We start from the raw sequence: 18,869 nt of genomic DNA, 5'->3' as shown, positions 1-18,869 counted from the left end.
AATACTGTTTCCCCCGTGTTTTCCGTGGATTCTGTGTGTAAGCAGTTGAGAATGCAGGGTATGAAAAAGGGCAGAACTCATTTGCCTAGTGCCGTGGTCGGCAAAATGCAGCTCACGAGCCACATGCGGCTCTTTGGCCCCATGAGTGTGGCTCTTCCACAAAATACCACGGCCTGGGCGAGTCTATTTTGAAGAAGTGGCGTTAGAAGAAGTTTTAAGTTTAAAAAATTTGGCTCTCAAAAGAAATTTCAATCGTTGATATTTGGCTCTGTTGACTAATGAGTTTGCCGACCACGGGCCTAGTGGATCCTGGACTTGAGTTACATCACCTGGGCTCCTTGGTTGCTATTACGTTCCCTTATTTAAGAGATTTAAAGTCCGTTAAGGTGGTTCTGCTGCTAATGGAGTTCCTTTGAACATAAAAATAATGAATGGAAAGTAACTTTGAAAGAAGTAAAAATTCTATCATTGTTATTAGAAATGGTAATTCAATAAACTAAACCAATTGATTTAGTCAGAATAAAAATTTTGTTAGGCATGCAAAATGTTTATGTATCAGAGTTCTATATTTGCTGACTTGTTTCCCTCTTCTTTTAATCCTTTTTAAGTTATAAATTTCCAGAGGATTTTCTGACTTTGACCTCACAGATTGTCAACGGCACGATGATTCTGTACAAAGAGGCGATGAAGAACCTCTTGCCTACCCCAGCCAAGTCGCACTACCTGTTCAACCTGCGGGACTTCTCCCGCGTCATTCAGGGCATTTGTTTGTCCAGACCCGAAACCACAGAGACCAAAGAGGCCATTAAACGTCTTTGGGTTCACGAGGTGAGTGTCCATGTTATTGAAATCTGATCACGCAGAAAACAAAGACCTTCCTCATGCCAACCCCCAGGCAAGACGAATACTCAGCAGTTTATGTTGCTGAAATGCAATGTGCTGTTTGTCATTACGAAGGGCAATCATCAAGATGATTTTTAAAATGTGTAACAGGAATATATTTAATGCTATTTAAAATGGGTTGTCTCTCCTTGCTAGGCATTCCTGTTGAGCTGGGTGACTTAATCTTTGTTAGTTTGACTTCAAATAATTTTGAGGAGGAACACTTTTTGGTCTGTTTTTATACGAAGTGAATGTATTTCTTTACATTATTTACTCATCATTTGACTAGCTGCCGAGAGAACTGTAAAGCAAACCAGTTTGGAGAGCATAGAAACCATATACAAATATACTTTCCTTCTCTTCGGGAAGAGGAATGCGGGTGAACATTTTCTTGTAAAAATTTGTGTAGGGAGGGAAGAAGAAATAGTGAAAGAGAGAGAATACAAAAAAGAACTCATCAAAAACAATAGCTCAATCTTTTTAAAATAGGCAAAGGCTATGAGAATGTTGGAGGAAGAGTGTTTTTCCATTTTAATATGTAAATAATATGGTTACTTTAATTTTAAGGATGTAGTTAAAAAATCTGGAAAACTGGGATGCTCTGCTATGTTAAAACGATGTGCTACAGAGACAGAGATTTCAGAGGGGCTTTTAAAATTCTGTTTCTGTAGGCTTTCTAGTCTACAGTCTGAATTCCTAAACCCTCACACCTTCCACTTTATGCCCAAGAGAAGGTCCATTCCGCTTGGAAGTTCCGGCCACAGCGAGGTCCCTGTAGGTGACTCTTGGGGAACGTGTGATCGGCAGATTCTGGCTTCACTCCACTGCGGGCCACTTAGTGCCCGAGTGGGGTCCACGCTCTGGGGCGGGGACACAGGCTGTAAGTCTGGGAGGTCACTGGGGAACATAAATAATGCTGCAAGGTGGGGAGGGAGCGAGGCGAGAGGCGGGTGTCATCGGCCTCCCTGAAGGCGTGCACGGCCTGTGGCAGCGCTTGGTCACGGCCACGTGGCACTCTGGGAATCATCTAGCACTCTCCCCCTCCGGAACTCTGCTCTTGGTAGTCCTTCTTCCTAGAACACTCTGAGCCCCGTTCTCCACAAGGCCTCCCCACTGACCTCCTCAAATATCCATGACCGGAGAGCCTCGCCTTGGACCATCCCCACCCCCTCTAGAGTTCTTTCTCATCTTGCTTTGTTCTTCATAGCTGAATGTCACCTGATACCATCTCTAGTTTTGCTTACTGATGGTCTCTGCTGGAATAGAAGTTTTAGGAGAGCAGCAGCTTTATTTATTCACTGCTTTCCCCAGTGCCTGCAGGTGTTTGACAGTCTTTGGGAAACACTGCATTAGGTTCTTACTAAGTTCCATCTAGATAATGATATGCTGATTCATGCTTAGGCACTGGTGTCTGATGAGTGAGGTGGGTTTAGCTCAGCTTCCTCTACCCTGGGGGCTATGGTACGAGGTCTTCATACCTCCATCCAAGGAGTGTTGGGAAACTATTTGTTCCACAGAAAAGTAGCTGTTGAACTTGTTGGCATAGGGGAGGCTGCAATCATATCATTTGCACTATTATGTCATCCACTTGTCAATAGTGAGAACGCTGAGATCATTATTCTTGAACACCATTAGGTTGACAGCAGGGCAGTCGGTAATAATTTTAATTCTCACGTTTATGGTTTTCACACCTGTCGTCATTTTATTGTTGCCATGCATCTGTGAGACTCACAGGCAGGTATTCCTACTTCCATTGTGCAGACGAAGAAGCTGGTGTAGACAGGCGAAGTGATTTCCCCCAGATGTCAGGCATTTTGCGGACAAGAATTTGCATTGTGTGTCCTCGGGTTACATCGGAGATCTGTTCCTACGGTGAAGTAACGCAATTTTCGCCATAAGTTGGAACCCACCTCCATGAGCACCCACGTCACTCACACGGAGCACACACACAGCAGGAATGAAGTGACACAGTAAAAAAAATTTAAAAGAAAGATAACAATTCCTGCCCTTTACTTATGGTAAATAAATACAAAACATAAAACATATGTACATACATCGAAATGACAGAACTTTTATTTTTATATAAATAAATGGGAGATGGCGACGTAACCACGAGGCGACGTACGTCGAGTCTGACGTAACCCGAGGACTGTCTGTATTTGTCTGCTAGTGCTGCTGTATCAAAATACCACCGACTGAGTGTCTTAAACAACACGTTGCTTTTCTCATAGTTCTGGAGGCCAGAAATCCAAGATCAAGGTTCTGGCGAAGGGTTTCCTTTTGACTTGCAGATAGCTGCCTTCTCACTGGGTCCTTACAGGGCCCTGCTCTGTGTGCCTGCAGGGCAGCGGGGGGGGGGGGGGGGGGGGGGGGCAGGGGTGAGGGTGGGGGGGGGGAGGGGGAAGCCCTGCTATCTCTTCCCCTTCCTAGAGGGACACCAGTCCTATTGGATTAGGGCCCAGCCCGATGACCTCTCTTAACCTTAATTACCACCATAAAGGACTCCTCTCCAAATGCAGTCATGTTGTGGGGTAGGGCTTCAACATATGAATTTAGTGGGGGACACAGTTCAGTCCAAAACAGACTGTGGCCAAAGGACACGCACACCACTTTGAAGAAAGTTATTTCACGTAGCAAGTCTGGTTCAGGATTTCTTACAGCCGCGTAGCATGCGCCTATAGCCAGAGCTTATTTTAGTAGATTGCCTTCTGCAAAGACTTACAACAAAAATATTTTAAAATGTCCAAAACAAACTTGTTTTCCACAGAAGACATTTTCTCTTTTTTAGAATATGTGCTGTAAAAAAAAATAATAATATCTATTGATTTTCCAATAATTTTCAAACTGTTACCTAGCATGGAGAAGGGAAGGCCATGCATGGTACAGAAGGTTGAAAACCCTAGAGGCCAGTGTCCAGCTCTACCTTATCTGAGCGGCCAGCAGAGGCAGGCGCGTACCTTATCTAGTTGTTTTTCTTCTCTAGTCCTTAACACTCTTTCTCTAGCCTTCACAGCCTCTCTACTATCTGCTTCAGTCCCCCCAAATTACCTTTACTTATTGAAAACTGCATGCAACAGTGTGGTATCTCATATATGTATGATCAAAATGAATATTTAAAATAAACATGATCATGAGTTAGTCCTAATTGTTTAGATATGCTTTTAATAAATCCCATTCAAATTTCCTGAGAGTACTTTTTATATTACTTGAGATTAGCACAGAAATGAAAACAAAACAAAACAAAACACAAAAAACCCACACAATAGAAGAGTCCGTTCCTAAAGCTGGTTTTTAATGATTATCCAGGTCCTTAGGGTGTATTACGATCGCCTCCTGGACAACGCAGACCGACGCTGGCTTATTGAGTACATTCAAGAAATTTTGTCAAGTCACATGAGTGAAAATTTTCACGTGCTCTTTCAAAGGCTGGATTTCAATGGTGATGGGATAGTGGAAGAAGATGACTTACGCAGCTTAATGTTTTGTGATTTCCACGATCTCAAGAAGGAGGACACCAACTACAGAGAAGTTGAAAACGTGGACAACCTTCGGGTGATTGTAGAAACCCACCTGGAGGAATATAACAACATGAGCAAGAAGACCATGAGCCTCGTCTTGTTCCGGTTTGCCATTGAGCACATCAGCCGCATCTCCAGGATCCTGAAGCAGCCTCGGAGCCACGCTCTCCTGGTCGGCGTGGGAGGCAGCGGGAGGCAGTCTGTCACCAGATTAGCTGCCCACATGGCTGACTATTCCGTCTTCCAGGTGGAAATCACTAAGGGCTATAGCAGCACTGAGTGGCATGAGGATCTAAAAGTGATCCTGAGGAAATGTGCTGAGGGTGAGATGCATGGTGTCTTCCTGTTCACAGACACTCAGATTAAAAGGGAGTCGTTTCTAGAAGATGTCAACAACCTGCTAAACGCAGGGGAAGTTCCAAATCTCTTTGCGTTAGACGAAAAGCAAGAGATATGCGAAAAGATGCGCCAGCTCGATCGCCAACGGGATAAGACCAAACAAACCGATGGGAGCCCCATAGCTCTGTTCAACATGTTCATCGATCGCTGCCGCAACCAGCTGCACGTCGTCCTGGCCATGAGCCCCATTGGGGATGCCTTTCGGAATCGTCTGAGAAAGTTCCCGGCTCTTGTTAACTGTTGTACCATTGACTGGTTTCAGGTATTGCCATGTACATTTTTGATAGATTTCTAGAAATGTTGATTCTCCGTCATGACATTTATTGTAGATGCCCCTCCCCCCTGAAAATGTAGTTTGAACAGAATTTTGTTATCAATAATACCATATTATTTTATGAAATTACTAGAGGCCTGGTGCACGAAATTCCTGCAGGGTTGGGCCTAAACTGGCAGTCGGACATCCTTCTCGCAATCTGGGTCTGCTAGCTCCTAACCGCTCATCTGCCTGCCTGCCTGCCTGATCGCCCCTAACCACTCTGCATGCCTGCCTGATCGCCCCTAACCACTCTGCCTGCCTGCCTGATCGCCCCTAACCGCCTCTGCCTGCCTGCCTGATCACCCCTAACCACTCTGCCTGCCTGCCTGATCACCCCTAACCACTTGCCTGCCTGCCTGATCACCCCTAACTGCTCACCTGCCTGCCTGATCGCCCCTAACCACCTCTGCCTCAGCCCTCGCCACAGCAGCTTCATCTGGAATGATGTCCGGAAGGTAATTTGGCTGTCCATTTGGCTGTAATATGACATTAGCATATTACACTTTTATTATTATAGATAACTCAAGAAATCATCATAATAGAAAATCATCTTATTGCTAGTGTATGCAGTCATTAACCTCAATATACCATAGAAAGTTTTAGGATAAACGTGTGTATCAGTCAGGGTCCTGTCAGGAAAATAAAAACAACAGGGCACATTGGAAGGCGTCACTGGGGAAAGGTGAATGAAAAGACTCTTCACGGAGGTGTGGGCAGCGTTAAAGGAAATGAGAGGGGATGGTAGAGTGACCAAGCAGTGGTGGGCCGGAGCAGGAAGTGGTTACTACAGCTGGATATAGAAGGGAGGGAAGAGTGTTGCTGGAGTTTGGAGCTGTGGGAGAAGGACGGCCTGGCAGGTTTAAGCACCCAAAACCTAGAGCTCAGCTCCTGCTGGCAAGGAACAGAGGTATAAACACCCCTTCCTCTCTTTCTCCACCTCAAGGAGGATTCCTGCATTCTGGCTTCAGTAACTGGGTGGGTGGGGTGATGTTTACCTAATTGGAGAAGATTGCAACTGTTTGGGGGAAGGCAGGAACCAGGCTATGGACTGGTTGTGTGTGAGATACCTATAAGAGAAATGAAGGAGGTAGTTGTTCATATGATTCTGGAGTCTAGGGGGAAAGATAACATTTACCTCAGAGAGCTATCGGGAGAATTAAATGAGGTCATTCCAGCAGAATGTGCACAGAAAGAGACATTCTGTAAGTCTCATTCCTTTCCTCTTTCTCGCTCCTGCGATGTTATGAACAATTCCTCTAGGCCCTGAACAAACCATAGAGCTAGTAGGACAGGCACTCGCTGCTCCCTCCCTGCCCTAAGCATGCAAGTACTGGGGGAGTTCCTCAGAAAACATCTCCCCAACCCATCCCCACCCTCATCCTCCCCCCCCCCCCCCCCCGCATCCCTAACACCCCTAAGTTCTAATGGATCACAGTGTAACAGACTCAGAGTGTAGCATGGATCAAGCACTGAAGCGTTTATGTTACATTTAGTCGTGGCCTGAGGATGCACTCCAGGCCGTGGCCTCGCGCTTCTTAGAAGAAATTGAGATGTCGGAGGAGATCCGAGACGGCTGCATCGACATGTGCAAAAGCTTCCACACGTCCACTATAGAGCTATCAACCTCCTTCTATGTCGAACTTCAGAGATACAACTATGTGACGCCAACCTCTTACCTGGAATTAATCTCCACCTTCAAACTGCTGTTGGAAAATAAAAGAAGGTAAATGGGAATTTCTATATTTCTAAGTAAGCTTCAGCAGTTTTAAAATATTTGTGTGTACAAAAATGGCATTGCTGTGATGTGATTGAGATTCACTTCACATGTATAGTGAGTTTTGTCCAATCACGAAATGACTACTCCGCGAACGTTTTTTAAGGGCGGGAGTGGGTCTTATTCTTTTGTTACAGATGCGTTGCCTAACCTGTCTGACTACTGCTCAGCCACACACTTTCTATTACCATCACTTTCTTATTGGATAAATTTGACGTGTAACATTGTGTAAGTTTAAACTTGTGACGTTGATCCGTTTAATATTGTAATAGGATTGCCGTTGGCCCACTATGTATCGCATTACGTAATTATCATGCCACGTTATTAGCTATCTTCCTATTGCTGTGCATTAGAGCGCTATGGATTTTTACGATTCCTTACACTTTTGTACCTTTAAACACCATCCCTCTTATCCCCCACGCCCAGTCCCCTGGTAAGCACCCTCAGACCCTCTGTTTTATAGGTTTGACTCTGGTGGAACTCTTCCCGGTCCCTCCTCTAGCCGTGCTTTGAACGAGCCTGGACAGCCCAGAACACTTAGTCTCCCTCCTTGCAGGAGGGCCCAGAGCCTGGGACCAAGCGCGGTGTGTGTGTTTGCTTTCAGCGAGGTGATGAAGATGAAGAAGCGGTACGAGGTGGGCCTGGAGAAGCTGGATTCCGCGGCATCTCAAGTGGCCACCATGCAGTCGGAGCTGGAGGCGCTCCACCCACAGCTCAAAGTTGCCAGCAAAGAGGTGGACGAAATGATGGTGATCATCGAGCGGGAATCCGTCGAAGTGGCCAAAACGGAAAAAATAGTGAAAGCCGATGAGATCGTGGCAAACGAGCAGGCGATGGCATCCAAAGCCATCAAAGACGAGTGTGACGCCGACCTGGCGGGGGCCTTGCCCATCCTGGAGTCGGCGCTCGCGGCCCTGGACACCCTCACCGCGCAGGTAAGACGCGCGCGCGCTTGTGGGAAGCGTCCTCAGAGCTCAGGGAGGCCCTTAGCGGTGTGTGCTGCAACCTGTCCCCACTGTTAATGCAGCCAAAGTCACTGTCAAGTTGGCACAGGGTTCCCTAATTCACCTGAAGAAAAAGAGATACACGTGCATGACTAAGATGATCTTGAAAAGAAGAAACCTCCCCAATGTCACAACCTACCCTAGAACACCTGTCACCTTAAGAACCTTGCAAAACAACCACAGTAATCGAGAGGGGCATAAGACCCAAGCGTATGTTTTGATGCTAAGGTGCGCCTTCTTCATATTTGGGCACGTTTGTAATCGGGGTGTGCCCTGCAGCAGGTGTGAGAAAGTACAGATGTGCCTCGGTGTCTGCGGGGCCTGGTTCCAGGACCCCCTTCTGATACCCAAATCTGCACGCTCAAGTTCCTGATATAAAACTAGAGGCCCGGTGTGCGAAATTTGCCACGTGGAGCCGCAGGACCCACAGGCCTCGCTGCACGGAGCCACGGGCCCCGCCTCCATGCTGCGTGGAGCCGTGGGACCCGCCTCTGCGCTGCACACCCAGCGTCAAGCCCCCGCCCACCTGCACGTGCCCGCTGTGCATGCAGCCTCCTGGTGATCACTCATTGTGGCATGAGGGCATCACAGCATGAGGGTGTGACGACCACATAGGCTTTTATTAATAGGATAGCTCAGTATCTGCATGTAACCTTCGCACGTCCTCCTGCACACATTGAATCATCTCTAGATTCCTTTTTACCAAAGACAAAGTAATAAAGTATGTAAATAGTTCATATTGTGTTGTTTAGGAAATAGAAACAACGATCCTCAGTTGGTTGAATCTGCGAATGTGGAATCCGTGGCCATGGGGGGCCGACTGGATTGTGTCAGTGTTTGCCAGTGGTTGTTTTGTGTGTGTGATATAGACAATAATTTGGCTTATATTTTTAACAGCGTGGAAACATATCCTCAGGTGAGGATAAAAAGAAAAATAAAGAAACGTCATATTCTATGAAAGGCACATCTTGAAAATGCTTAAAGAAAGTTGTCATTTTTTCATGGTGAAGGGACTGGGGTCTGTGTTGATGAAAATACCTGGGTGGCTGCGGTGACTGGCAGTGGCTGCAGCAGCGGGGTGATGGGGCAGGTGCCTTCCCCTGATCAGCCCGGTCGCCTCAAGCAAAGGGAAGCCAGACTGTGGCTTAGGTCCAATCCCAATGGGGAGTGGGCTTAAGCCATCCATAGGACATTCCCTGATGGCTTCCAGTATGTGACAGGGGGCAGGCTGGGCTGAGGGACCCCTCCCCAGTGCACAAATTTCATGCACCGGGCCCCTAGTTAAATAATAAAAATTAAGATATGGAAGGGGAACATTTCAATTAAGAAGGATAAAGATGAATTTTTAAAAAATAAGTAGTGTGGGGGAATCTTGGCTAAACTGCTGGGTTGGATAAGTGGGAGAGTATTAGAGCTTTTCTTTATACCTTACTTTATATCTCAGACTGATGGAAATTTAAATGTAAATAGTTATGTTACTGTAAAATATTAGAAAATGTAAGTCATATTTGTAAACTCCCAATGGACTAGGACTTAGTATTTCTTGGGTGTGAGAGAACTCAGAAAAAAACTAAGCAATATTGTTTGTGATATACAGTATAGAATCTGGATATCTTATATTTTTCTCAATTAGTACAGCTTTTATAAAAGTTATAAATTTTAGTACCTAAAAACCAACGCATCTTGTTTGATATAAACGCTATGGACAGAAGTTTAGGAACACTGGGGAAAATATTTTAATTATATGACAAACAAGAGATTAATATGTCCACATAAATAGCTCTTACAAATAAGTAGCTCTAAGATCAGATAGTAAAATGATATAAAGAAGTGATTCACAAAAGAGGGAATACAAATAGTCACTAAACATATGAAAATCGATCTTACCTCACATGTATTTAAAGAAACACAGATTGAAATAAGATTTCTTTTGCCTATCAGAATGCCTACAAATGTTGCTAAGGGTGTAGGTAGTAAAACAGGCACCCTTATACTCTCTGGAGAGCAGTTTGTCAATATGTGTTAAAAGCTTTAAAAATAAAGAGCATAAAGTCATTTATTCAATAGGGCAATTGTAATAGTAAAAAAGCTTTGACAGGGTATAAGGATTGTGATTCATGTCCATACATTGGAAGGTTGTGCAACCATTAGAATGATGATGGAAATGTTCACCAGTATGAAAGGATGTTCACCAGATATTGTTATTGAAATCGTTCTTAAAACAGCATGCATGCTATGTAGACCATGATCCCATTGGTTAAAAGACACTGGTTTGTAGTATGTACACATACATAGAAAATGATATGGAAGAATGCAAACAAAAATGTTTGCAGTGGTTAACTATATATGATGATTATAGATCTTGATATTTATAATTTTTGTATTTTTCTAACATTTGCATTTGTATAGTCTTTAAGAAGCTACAAAACTCTTACTTTGTGACAGCCAAATCTCTCTTTTGTGTGTTTTTGAAGTAGAACTTTATGTCATAAGTAACCTTATGTAGGTATCTCCCCATCATTATTTGTAGTTTTTAACTTTGGGGGGAGACAGATTTCTCAGTGCTTCTTGACAATACTTCTAACCACAGTCACCTGAACAATGAGATTCTAGAGCCTACAGCTTGGCTTGAAAATAAAAACCAATTACAAATGACCCACCCACAAACTATTTCTAAATAACGGGCATGTTTCATCCCCAGGACATTACCGTGGTCAAGTCCATGAAGAGTCCGCCTGCGGGGGTCAAGCTGGTCATGGAGGCCATTTGCATCCTGAAAGGCATCAAATCCGACAAGATCCCCGACCCCACGGGTTCTGGGAAGAAGATAGAGGATTTCTGGGGTCCGGCTAAGAGGCTCCTCGGTGACATTCGATTCCTGCAGTCCCTTCATGAATATGACAAAGACAACATTCCCCCGGCCTACATGAACATCATCAGGAAAAATTACATTCCAAATCCGGACTTTGTCCCCGAAAAGATCAGAAATGCGTCCACGGCGGCCGAAGGCCTGTGCAAATGGGTCATAGCCATGGATTCGTACGATAAGTGAGTGCCGTACGCTGATGTGCCCTGTTTCCAATGTGGCCACTTAGACGGGATCAAACTTAGAAGCTGCAGAGCTGAGAGGAGCCCGGGAAACCGCGGCCGATCCCTGCTCTGTGCCTGCACGCGTGGTGGAGGCAAGCTCACAGCCATTACATAGAGTGCTGCGATGCCCCCCAAACGTTCTGGACTCAGGAGCCCTCGACACTCTTAAAAATTATTAGAGACCCAAAAGCTTTTGTTTATTATCTACCAGCCAGAAATTAAAACTGAGAAACTTTTAAATACATTTAAGAGTTCTTTTTTTTAAAGATCAAATATTTATTTTTTTAACCTTTTGCACTCGGATGTCGAGTGTGACTCAACACGGTTAGCATTAGAATAAAGGAATCGAGAAAAAAGCAAGCGAGTGCAAAGGGTTAATATATATTTTTATTGATTTCAGAGAGAAAAAAGGGAGAGAGAGATAGAAACATCAATGATGAGAGGGAATCATTGATTGGCTGCCTCCTGCATGCCCCCTACTGGGGATCGAGCCTGCAACTGGGCATGTGCCCTTGCCGGAATTGAACCTGGGGCCCTTCAGTCTGCAGGCCTACGCTCCATCCACTGAGCCAAACCGGCTAGGGCAAGAGTTCATTTTTATAAAGAGCAATGAAAACATTACATGTTAACACAACTTACTTTTTTAAAAAATCCACATTTTCAAAAAAAAAAATTTTATGAGAAGGGCGCTGGTGTTTTCTATTCCAGCAAATCTCCCTAATATGTGCCCTAGCAGATGGCTGGCCTCTCAAACCTGCTTCTTCGGTCTGCTGTGATACATGGTTTTGACTGAAGCACGTGGAGAAATACCTGACACAGACGCTCCAGGGGACAAGGGTGGACCTCAGGGCGCCTTGAAGGGGAGGGACCCTGGGCCACTTGTAACCACTGGTGTAACATATGCACGTTCTTTGTGAGACAAGGAGCCTTTTTGATGATTGTGTGAGACCATGCAGAGTAAAGATCATCGGTTATTTCTTCAAAAAGCAACTCTTACAGGATCTGTCAAATACACACAATTGGAGTCATTGTACATATGTTACATGCTGAATAGGTTTGGGACCAGGATATACTATGTTCAATGATAAATTTTAAAGTAATGTTTTATCATTTGTTTAGAAAGATAGCATGGCTGACTCCATTTTCCAGACAGAGAAAATGATTTAGATCCACTCTTTTTTCCTACATTGTCCCTTTTATTGCCAACTTACATGTTTATAAGAAAACTGGGTTTTACCCAAGGGTATATTTTGAAATTTTAAAAAGAAGTAAAATGACACAGATAGAATACTCACCTCATCAGAATTAAGCTACTTTCCCCAAACTCTGCAATATTTTACATGAATGTGCTATTCTCCTTTTGCAAAACCACCAAAATACCACACTGGCAACAACCAGATATTATTTTGGGGGGTAAGAAACAATTACTTGTTTGAAAACGTTATGCCTATTGGATATTAATAGTCACGCCTTATGTGCTGGGATCGGGTTTGCCTGATTCTCGGGTGAAACACAGAGCAAGGGGACCAGTCTAGGTTGTAGATGAAGATGGGTTTTGAGTCAGAGGGAGGCTATTAGGAAAGCAAATTCAGTGGCGGTGCGCTGGAATATTACGTGTGTGTTTCACTTTCCAATGTCACTCGCTTGCAGAGTGGCAAAAATAGTCGCTCCCAAGAAGATCAAGCTGGCCGCGGCGGAGGGGGAGCTCAAAATCGCCATGGACGGTCTGAGGAAGAAGCAGGCCGCGCTGCACGAGGTGCAGGACAAGCTGGCCCGGCTGCAGGACAAGCTGGAGCAGAACAAGGAAAAGAAGGCTGACTTGGAAAACCAGGTACAGGCGGATGCTGGCGAACGTGGGCACATTGTCCACTACTGTGAGTGAAAACCATGTTCATGTTAGCACATCCCACAGCAGTCCTCTGTTCCTGAGGGTCAGGAGTTGGTGACCTGTGGCCCACGGCCACATTCATCATCGTGCATTGTTATAGTCCACTCGCTAGTAATCATTTATAAACGATTCCATATTAAATGGCTATATAAGTACCTACATGATATCCTTGATTTTACCTCTTGGGCCCCCGAGCCTAAAATATGTACCTCCCTTTGGCCCTTTCCTTCTCCAAAAGAAAAAAAATTGCCAATCATCTCTGCCTTGTATTATTAAAATATCAAGCTAGATTATTTAAATTATTCTTCATGTTATCTATAGGGGAGGAAAAGGAGAGGCAACATGTTAATTGACTTGGGTTGTGCAAGAGTTCATGGCAAAGCTGAGATTGGAATTCAACGCCCAGCGCCACGCTGTGGCCACTGACAATGTCTTTAAGACTAAAAACATTGCTCTGACTCAGCGGTCGCCAGCCGGTGGTCCGTGGACCACTGGTGGTCCGTGAGGTCCGAAAGGTTGGCGACCGCTGCTCTCACTCATACAGCGATACTGTTTGCAAAAACGAACTGCTAAAGTCTGAATATGTCCCAGAAAAGAGGTCAAAATACTTTGTGCCAGTCAAACGGTGTTGGGTGCTTCTTATATGGAAGGCACTGTTGTATGTACTATCTCATTTATTCCCTCAATAAGTGAGGGAGGTAATCTCTTTGTACCTTTTTGTAGAAACTAAAGCACAGAGAAGCTGAGCAACTTGTCCACGGATAACTCAGGCTCTAAGCATTACGGCTAAGATCTGAACCCAGGCAATCTGACCCTAATAGCCATGCTCTGTCCCATGGTACCAGACTGCTCCCTCCTGTAGGATAGGTGCACATATCCTATATTTGTGCAAATATGTGGCTAATATTTAGAAATGCGACCTATCATTGAGCATGCTTTCCAAGTGATCAGTTTTAGTTTAAATAATATAATTGATGGTATGTTGTTGCTCACTCTAAATATGTTTCAACTCTGCTATATGTTTGACATTTTTATTTTTCAAAGTAAAATGTTAAAAATTATGGTGATGTAAAATGAATATTTGCATATGTCTACTAAAAACCTGCTCTTGGAGGAGAAATTTTAGCTAAAATATTTTTACTTACTTGTTTCTTCTGACAACTTTATTATAGTCCAAGGCCTGATTTACCACTATAAGATCATTGAGAGAATAACGGATGAAGAAAGACAGAAACTATTAGAAAAGGGAAAATTAAAAAAGAAAAGGTTTAAATTTAGCAGGTATCAAAAATATTACTATTAGATACCTTTTGCTTTTTTAAACCCATCTTTAGATAAATTGATGCAGTATTTTATATCTTTTAATCTAAAAGCAATTATTTAATATAAGTGTTAGTAGCATTAGGAAAAGTATAAACTAAAATTTTATTACAAAATAATATGTCTCTGTTTTTATCAATTATTTACTCCCTCTTTTAAAAAAATATTTTTATTGATTTCAGAGAGGAATCACTCCCCCTAATGGGGATTGAGCCCGTAACCTGGGTATGTTCCCTAACTGGGAATCCTATATAATAAAAAGCGAATATGCAAATTGACCAAATAGCGGAACGACTGGTCTCTATGATGCGCACTGACCACCAGGGGGCAGATTCTCAATACAGGAGCTGCCCCTTGGTGGTCAGTGCGCTCCCATAGGGGGAGCACCCCTCAGCCAGAAGCCCTGAACAGGGCTCACGGCTGGCGAGCGCAGTGCTAAGGATGTCTGACTGACAGCTTAGGCCCGCTTCTAAGCCATCAGTCGGACATCCCCCAAGGGCTCCTGGACTGCGAGAGGGCACAGACTGGGCTGAGGGACCCCCCGAGTGCACGAATTTCGTGCACCAGGCCTCTAGTTGAACCATGTCCTCCTGGTTATGAAACCATTGAACCACACTGGTCAGGCTATTTACTTCCTCTTTTCATGTGAATTATTTAATTTTGAGCCTTGAGATAAACTTTACTTAATCTTGTCTTCTCCCAAAAATAATGATGCTAAATCACTTTATTTTTTTATTTTTTAAAATGTATTTTTATTGTTTTCAGAGAGGAAGGGAGAGGGAGAGGGAGAGAGAGATAGAAACATCAATGATGAGAGAGAATCATTAATTGGCTGCCTCCTGCAGGCCCCCCACTGGGGACCAAGCCCGCAACCTGGGGCATGTGCCTTTGACTGGAATCAAACCCAGGACCCTTCAGTCCACAGGCCAACGCTTTATCCACTGAGCCAAACCGGCTAGGGCTAAAAAAAATCAAAATAATTCAGGTATTCTATTGGAATATTGCTATTGCATGGTTTGACTTGGTTTCCCCCCCCCCAAGTTTGCTACCTTCATAACTGCCCTTTTTATTTGCTAATCACATGGCTTAATTATGTGTAATCAAATTTGGTTAACAGTCCTTTGCACAAAGCAGGCTCTCAGCTGTGGATCGACACCCCCATGTAGGGTTATTTGCAGGTGTCTGAGTAGGTTGATACATTTAACAACTTGAAAATTGTACTTTGTAAGTAAGCATAAGTTATTAAAAATTTTAAACATTTAACTTTTAAAATTATCAAATCAACCATAAGTTAAATGAGTGGGAAATGTTCAGAGAATACTAAAATCAAATGCATTTAGATGATTGAAATGGAGGGGGAACATCTATATTTGCAAGAGAACATTCTTCATTACTTACCTTTTAGTGTCTCACACTATAGGTCATTTCCTTAAATAAAATTATCTTTGCATTCCATGATAAATGCCATTATGAATTTCATAAATTGTATTCATGGACAGACTTTTATTATGGAAAAATTCTCAAACATTCTGAACTTCCCAGTGTTCACAATGAGATAGCTCACATGTTTCCTTTAGAGAGTTAAAAAATTCCAATGGAAATTTGTAATTAAAAAGTACTAATTTCTCTCTGAGGGTAAAATCTTGCAGGATTTTATAACTCATTCTACTGTGGCTGCTGACACACTCACTCTTGCCTTTGAGGTTGACTTGTGCAGCAAGAAGCTGGAACGCGCTGAGCAGCTGATTGGCGGCCTTGGGGGTGAGAAAACCCGCTGGAGTCAAACGGCCCTGGAGCTGGGGCTGCTGTACATCAATCTGACCGGCGACATCCTCATCTCCTCGGGGGTCGTGGCCTACCTGGGCGCCTTCACCTCCAACTACCGCCAGGTAAGGGGCAGGCAGAGGGCCAGTGACTGCTAGGTCTTCCTGCCCCTCCCAGGGCAGCCGACATTAGACTGAGGAATGTTTGTTTGTGTGTGTGTTTTGCTAAGTGTGAGAAGAAAGTGTCCCTCCATCTTGTCTCATAGGATAAGAGATATTTCTTTTTTACAGCAGCATAGTGCATAGTACTCCATGGTATAGATGTACCACAGCTTTTTTATCCACTCACCTGCTGATGGGCACCCGGGCTGTTTCCAGCTCTTAGCTATTGTAAATTGTGCTGCTATGAACACAGGGGTGCATATATCCTTTCTGACTGGTGTTTTGAGTTTCTTAGGATATATTCCCAGAAGTGGGATCACTGGGTCAAATGGCAGTTCCATGTGTAACTTTTTTAGGAAACACCACTCTGTTTTCCATAGGGGTCTCACCATCGGCATTCCCACCAGCAGTGCACGAGGGTTCCTTTTAAGTCATGAAACCATAAAGATCCTTTGCACAGGCAGCAAAATATCAGACATCTCACGGAGCAGCAGCGTTTTCACTGGTACAACGCCTAGGGCAGTGGTCGGCAAACTCATTAGTCAACAGAGCGGCAAACCGCGGCTCGTGAGCTGCATGTGGCTTGTGAGCCGCAGTTTGCCGACCACTGGCTAGGGCAAGAGAAACAAAGGGAAATAAACAAGTGGGGCTACATCAAAACAAAACGCTTCTGCACAGAGAAGGAAACCAGCATCAAAACAAAAAGGAGCCCACCGAATGGGAGAACGTATTTGCCAATGAAACATCTGATAGGGCTTTAATATCCAAAATGTATAAAGAACTCATCCAATCAACAAAAGAAAGACAAGCAATGCAATTAAAGAGGACCTGAATAGACACTTCTCCAAAGAGGACATACAGATGGCCAGTAGACCTATGAAAAGGTGCTCAGCATCGCTAATCATCGGGGAGATGCAAATTAAAACGACAGTGAGGTACCACCTCCCACCTGCCAGCATGGCCACCATCAGCAGATCAGCAAACAGTGCGGGAGGATGCGGAGGAAAGGGAGCCCACGTTCCGGGCTGTGCCTCTCCCTCCTCTTCCGCAGCAGTTGGGCGCGGTGAGAGCAGTAACCGGGCCGTCGTCCCTCTCCGTTGGCTCCGGCAGGGCCTGGGGGTGGGCACTGGCTCCCGCGGGGCGGCCCGGGCCAGGCTGACCGTGCCCCAGGCAGCGCCAGGCCTGTCCGCCCAGCTCCTCCCCCGGCCTCGCTCCAGCACTGGGTCCTGCCATTCCCAGTCCCTGCTTCTCCCAGCGGCGCGGCCAGCAGGCCCCTGCCAGATGCTTGCAGGGAGCACTCGGGTGCAGAACCGAGACCTGGGAATTGACCAACAGAAGCAAAGTGACCATCAAGATACAGCCAAAGCCACAGCTCCTCCTGTGAACACACATCCCCGTCCTGGCTGCTGATCACGGAGCCCCCCCTAACCAGGAGCCCCCTCATCCAGGAGCGCCCCCACCCAGGAGCCCCCCCACCCAGGAGCCCCCTCATCCAGGAGCCCCCACCCAGGAGCCCCCCCACCCAGGAGCCCCCTCATCCAGGAGCCCCCACCCAGGAGCCCCCCCACCCAGGAGCCCCCTCATCCAGGAGCGCCCCCACCCAGGAGCCCCCCCACCCAGGAGCCCCCTCATCCAGGAGCCCCCACCCAGGAGCCCCCTCATCCAGGAGCCCCCACCCAGGAGCCCCCCATCCAGGATCCCCCCATCCAGGACCCCCCCCACACCCAGGTGCCCCTCATCCAGGAGCCCCGCCATCCGGGAGCCCCCTCATCCAGGAGCCCCCCACCCAGGAGCCCCCTCATCTAGGAGCCCCCTCATCTAGGAGCCCCCTCATCCAGGAGCCCCCTCACCCGGGAACCCCCTCATCTAGGAGCCCCCTCATCCAGGAGCCCCCCACCCAGGAGCCCCACTATCCGGGAGCCCCGCCATCCGGGAGCCCTGCCATCCAGGAGCCCCGCCATCCAGGAGCCCCGTCGTCCATCCCATTGTGCTAGCAAGAAGCTCACAGGCAGGTCAGCCCTTCCTGGCTTCATTGCAGCAGCCTGGCCCTGCCTTTCCCTCAGGCATCTCTAAGGTCGTGTCCCTCCTGCGAGTTCACCCTTTGAGTCCTGCTCCAGAACCTCTCTCTGAAGGCAGGTCACACCCCATCGAGAGCTTCCTGTTCAGTTGGAATGTCAGTGCATGTGCTGCCGAAGCGAGCACCCCGTTCCCTTCTAAACAGCGTTATGGAGGCGACTTCAGCGTCCTGCCCAGGCCCGGCCGCCTGCGCTTCCACGTTCAGACCCGCCCGTGGCCTCCGCTGGCTCCCCTCCCTGGCCTTAGACCCACCGGCCAGAGCCTGGGGACTCACTTCCTCCGGCCCAGGCCTCAATGAAGGACTGACAGGTGGGGGGACACAACAGGGCCCTCAGAGATTGTAATCATGATTGCAAACGAAGATCCTGTGATTGTGAGGCAGGAGCCTGGCAGACAACACACGTGGTAAAAATCAGCCTCAGTAAGGGAGCGATTTGGACTCGGGCGCCGCTGGTGGAATGCAATGAGAACACATCTCTTCTGTCATGTTCCTGCCCAAGGTGCACGGCACCACTGAATCTCCGGGAACATCACACAGACCCCGCTAGGGGCCATTCTGCAAAACGACTGGCTAATCAGCTCCCCCCAAACCTAAGGAATGTTGGTCAGGCTTCTTAGCAGGAACCCGCGGGAGGTGGCAGTGCCCGCCACGCCCTCTCAGCCAGCATCACTTCACA

At 46.1% G+C, this 18,869-nt stretch overlaps 1 protein-coding gene across 1 annotated transcript in view; it reads left to right on the top strand.

The window, feature by feature from the left end:
• DNAH7 (dynein axonemal heavy chain 7) overlaps positions 1–18,869 on the top strand; it is a gene marked incomplete at both ends in the record, with an annotated part of 165,773 nt that overhangs the window by 89,807 nt on the left and 57,097 nt on the right. Inside the window, 7 exons of the mRNA XM_079783090.1 lie at positions 609–828; positions 4,189–5,061; positions 6,609–6,838; positions 7,494–7,824; positions 10,595–10,941; positions 12,634–12,814; positions 15,895–16,080. Of these exons, the coding sequence (XP_079639216.1) occupies positions 609–828; positions 4,189–5,061; positions 6,609–6,838; positions 7,494–7,824; positions 10,595–10,941; positions 12,634–12,814; positions 15,895–16,080 (2,368 nt within the window). The remainder of the gene's footprint in view (positions 1–608; positions 829–4,188; positions 5,062–6,608; positions 6,839–7,493; positions 7,825–10,594; positions 10,942–12,633; positions 12,815–15,894; positions 16,081–18,869) is intronic.

This window comes from Cnephaeus nilssonii, assembly GCF_951640355.1.
Source record: "Cnephaeus nilssonii genome assembly, chromosome: 10".
Lineage (NCBI taxonomy): Eukaryota > Metazoa > Chordata > Mammalia > Chiroptera > Vespertilionidae > Cnephaeus > Cnephaeus nilssonii.
Note: the sequence above shows the minus strand (reverse complement) of the source record. Positions and strands in the feature narration are given on the sequence as shown.